The 4967-nt window shown below is 40.1% G+C and overlaps 1 protein-coding gene across 1 annotated transcript in view; it reads right to left on the bottom strand.

Moving 5' to 3' along the window:
- LOC107290407 (ryanodine receptor 3-like) overlaps positions 1-4967 on the bottom strand; it is a gene marked incomplete at its 3' end in the record, with an annotated part of 194223 nt that overhangs the window by 4961 nt on the left and 184295 nt on the right. Inside the window, exons 59-60 of the mRNA XM_015819286.1 lie at positions 3388-3503; positions 2124-2191 (exon numbers count right to left, since the gene is read on the bottom strand). Coding sequence (XP_015674772.1) covers positions 2124-2191; positions 3388-3503 — 184 coding nt within the window. The remainder of the gene's footprint in view (positions 1-2123; positions 2192-3387; positions 3504-4967) is intronic.

A 4967-nucleotide genomic window follows, 5' to 3' on the forward strand; every position in this document is an offset into this window, starting at 1 on the left:
CATTGCAGCGGCCCAAGGACAACCACGCAGAGGGAAGAGTACCGAGGCAAGAGCTGAACCGAGTCACACAGTTCCCCGCCGATCAACACGAGGGCATCGGCCTCCCACATATCTGAAGGACTATGTAACCACTATTCATCAAGGACGATAGCAAGAACTTTGAGGGGAGGGGTGTTGTGTTCTTTTGTATTCCCCCCCCCTTAATCCCCTATGCGCATACCCATTAAGGGTGATTGCCCTTCTCCATTGATCACCCATTAAGGGTGATTGCCCTTCTCCATCTGCATACAGTTTCATGCCCGTTGCTGGTTGGCTAACTAGCAACGGGGTCTTACCAGCCAATGGAATTGTGTGATTACAAGCCACGGGAATCCCATAAAAGAGGGCTCCCCTGGCCCAGATGCCAGTCCGGATTTACTTTATGCCTTGCCAATAAACCGAGAGCTGACTGTCACTCGACTCGTGTCTTACTGCCTGCGCGATCTAACAGTTTCTTTCCAAGGTTGTAGTGCCATGTGATGGGTTTGGATGAATGGCTTATGTTTAGGTTGATTTGACTTATATTTTGTTATATTTAGTAGGTTTTTAATCCTAATACTGTATGAAGAGGTGTAATCAGAATTGTTTTGGCATGAGTAGCTTGGAATAAGTAAATAATAAATGGGTTCTGAAGGGGGACGATGGGATGGCTGATAAATGGCCCTTGATGGTTATTGAGGCTACTACAGGTGCATCCTTTATGTTTGAAAAAAAAACCACAGTAATTGTAATAAGCCTGGTAAAGGTAGGCCTTTAGCAGGCTTAGTACAGAAAAGACCAGAATCCACAATGTTCCCCTCACTGAAACAGAGAAGTCTGTCATGGTTCCGATAGATGAAACCAGTAAAAGAACTTCAAGGCAAGAATTCTTCCTTAAAGAACATTTTATTTAGGAAACAAAGTATCGGCACTTACATAGTTGAACCCAAGAATGAGATTCCCTCCTCCCAGATACAAAGTAACAAATTGCAATTCCCACCCCACAAGAGCTATCATAAATCACATTCCCCTATTAGCACAAAACCGGCTTTCCTCTCCGGCCCCTCAGCCCGCCAAAATCTTATCAGAACACGTCCTTGAGTTTCCACACTTCTACATTGTTATGGCTAGCTAAATCCTCAGGCATTTACCCCATCCCCCCTTCTACACCTGAACTCTAAAAGAATAGAAAGGCACATTAAAAGCAAAAGTAAAAATGGCTGCTGGTTCTCAGTTGTCAGAGCAACAACATCCATTGTCACAGCGTTGACAAAGTCAACAATATGGGAGCTTACGATCCATAGCAGAAGCACTTCCTGGCTTCAATAAACAAGAGCAGAAATGGGGCCACAATAGAAAAAAAACAGCTCCATCCATTATTGCTGCTCTGACCTTTATTAATAGTCAGAAGAGAACTGAGAGAGTTGGAAAGGGCTTCATCTTCTGATATAGCATAGACCCAATGAAAGACTAGAGCTCCGAAACATTCTGAGAAATAACTGTGCTGATGTAGAATACATGTGTGTAAATCACAAAATTATAAAGAATGAAAGCTCCTCATTATAGAGCCCTCTACACTCCCTATATGCTGGTATATTAAGCCAATTATGTATGCATACCAAACTCAAGTGTCATCAATCATTAGAATAATGTATCTCAACACCATTTGTGCTCAACAGCCGTCTATAGAACTATCACAGCATCATTTTCATGTGTGCTTATAACATCTTAGTTACCAAGGGTAACTAAGACATAGAACCACTTGCAATTGTAAGATATAGCTCAATATAGAAATATTGACAACAAAATAGTGCAAACAAATAATACTGATGAAATTATGGTTTCAGTGGATTACTACTATTGACTTTACGGCTTAAATTAAATACTTTGAATTTGAATTTGAATCACTACAATTTCTGTGTAGAAGAACAATTTTTGAACTTGTACCTCCGTACAATAATTTTGGAACATTATATATTTTTCCTATTTATTTTTCTTGATTTCTTCAATGATCTACGGAGGTGTCAGATGTTTTATTCTACACACAGCTCTCAAAATTATCAGAACATTGGAATTAAAGATTTTTAAAATAACACATTACTCACTTTGGCAAAGAATTTGATTTCTTGATCATGTGGAGATTTCTCAGTTTTTCCACTAGTAACAATGGCTTCTGTGAAGAAACAATGTAAAGACAAATAATGTTGGGCAGGGCTGTTTTATCACACTATTCAAGCTTGTGGAATTCCAGAAGCAGCAACAATTTATTCTGCAGGAAGGTTAAACATATTGTTCTATTTATCTGTCCTTGCCATCTAGTATAGTCAATACTAAAACTACTTGCAACTTATAAATTTGAATCAATATAAGAAAGTTCCATTCATATTGTCCAGTTCTGAAAGAGTTTTCTGAAAAAAAATGCCATTGTAGAAAACATGACTGTATCTTTTCAACATACCTTTCTTCTGCATTCTGTTAAATTTATTTTCAGCTTAAGTGAGAAAAGGGAGAAGAAATAGTTGAAAATTGTAGAGCTGCTTTGGATTTTTCAAAAGTTGAAAACAAGTACAAATCAAGCTAAGAAAATAATATGTGGAGTAAGTTTTTTTTAACTGCTGCTTTCACCCATTAAAACTTTCTTTTATCTATAGATAAAAATATTTAAGACATCCAGGTTGTGTTGAATCCAATGTTTTGGATAAAGACCACAGAGACCTAATTCAAACTCATCCTAGGCCACTGGTGATGAACCTATGGCACGGGTGCCAGAGGCGGCACTCGGAGCCCTCTCTGTGGGCACACATGCTGTTGCCCCAGCCTTGCCTCCCCCCGTGACCCCCTCCTCTCCAGCAGCCCCCCTGAAGAAGAGTCACCCTCAAGTGTGGCCCACACGGAGTAGCGCAGCCAAGGACATGGCAGCCAGGCAGTGTAGACAAGACTTTGCCCTCATGCCCCAACATGCACAGTTGATTCTGTGGGGCATGGGCAGAGGGCGTGGCCGCCATAGTTCTGCTGGGCTACCTGGGCAATCTGCGGCGGGCCCTGGAGGCGGTGAGTGGTCCTGTGGGCAGGCAGGGTGGGGGATGGGGGCAGAGCAGGGGTGGGGCAGGGGGGTAGAGCAGGGGTGTGGCAGTGGGGTAGAGTGGGGGCGGGGCCAGTTTTTGGGCACTCGGTCTCTAAAAGGTTCACCCTATGGAGGCTCACTAGATGGCTTTGGGCAGGTCAATATCCCTCAGCTCAAGTTTCTCTACAGGGATTTATTGTGGGAGGAAAAAGGAAGAAAGAAGACATTGTCTTGAGTTCCCGGAGGAAAATATAACAAACAAACAAACAAACACTCTCAATTACTGAAACATTAACAAAACTTACCTAAATGTGCAATGAATTCTTGAGCTGAGTCAATATATTTAAGGATCCTTTTGAGAAATTTATAAGCAAACCTCTTTTCCATTGATGAAGCATCCAATTCCAGGTCGTTTAAGCCTCTAGTGAAACAAAAGTTTAACATATAGTTTAAAAAAAATCTAGCAAGCAACACCAAAAAATTGAAACACTATGCTTATTGCAACTTAAGCTTTTATCACTTTAAACTAGTTTATTAAAAGTAATGTTAAAAAATTCAGATGATCGAACATTGCATTGATTTAGCATTTACCTCCTTAAATCAGATGTTACAAGATTGTTTGGAACGTGTATTTACTTGCCAATCGGGATAAGATTGGTATTAATATCTATTTATTTTCTTATAATTTGGTTCTAATTCTTAAAGACAGCAAAATAACTGTAATGAAACTATTGTTTTTGTAGCCAGTGTGTGAATACATGTACTTTATAATTATAAATTAAGGTTTTCAATACTGTCATTAACAGGCTGAGGGTAATGTGAAAATAATATTCCAATTTGTATTTTTTTTATTTCTATTCTCTTTATATCATTGTCAAAATAACATCAATTCTGCCCATATCTTGCATGGTTACACAGACCATGCATTTGCTCTAAAGAGTTGTAGAGAGTGCTATGCTTATATTCCCCTGAATTCTGAATCATTTTTTTGAAATTATTTCTGAAATACTGCACTGAACCAGTGACTTTACCCTGCAGTTCCATCAGATGCTAGAAGTAATGAAGACTATTTCCTAATTTCACCAACCATACTGATTGTCCTTGGTGCCCTCCAACCTAGTCAAACAATGACTGTTTTTGACGCCCCTTCCATCTGTCATTTAAGCACTCTTCAGTCCTGGGATTGTGTCCCCTTCTAAGACAAAGGAAATACCCATATGAATTGAAAAACAGGCATGAACTGTGTTCAGCTGTGGAGTTGGAAAGAGGGGAGGACGAGTTTTTCAAAACCTTTGAAAATGACCTCCACTGAATTGGTGCCTAATATCAAAAGATGTTTCCCTCCAAAAAGCAAAAAGCAATTAAGAATATTTTGATCTCTGACTGACATAGCAAATGGGACATCTTTCGATGGAAAAACTGGATTTTTATGCCAAAATAGGTCACCACAATGTAAAAAAGATGCTGAGACTCTAGAAAGAGTACAGAAAAGAGCAACAAAGATGATTAGGGGACTGGAGGCTAAAACATATAAGGAACGATTGCTGGAATTGGATATGTCTAGTTTAATGAAGAGAAGGACGAGGGGTGACATGATAGCAGTGTTCCAATATCTCAGGGGCTACCACAAAGAAGAGGGAGTCAGGCTATTCTCCAAAGCACCTGAAGGCAGGACAAGAAGCAACAGATGGAAACTAATCAAGGAGAGAAGCAACCTAGAACTAAGGAGAAACTTCCTGGCAGTTAGAACAATTAACCAATGGAACAACCTGCCTCCAGAAGTTGTGAATGCTCCAACACTGGAAGTTTTTAAGAAGAGACTGGACAGCCATTTGTCCGAAATGGTATAGGGTTTCCTGCCTGAGCAGGGGGTTGGACTAGATGA

This window comes from Protobothrops mucrosquamatus, unplaced genomic scaffold (assembly GCF_001527695.2).
Source record: "Protobothrops mucrosquamatus isolate PMUCROS unplaced genomic scaffold, P.Mucros_1.0 scaffold885, whole genome shotgun sequence".
Lineage (NCBI taxonomy): Eukaryota > Metazoa > Chordata > Lepidosauria > Squamata > Viperidae > Protobothrops > Protobothrops mucrosquamatus.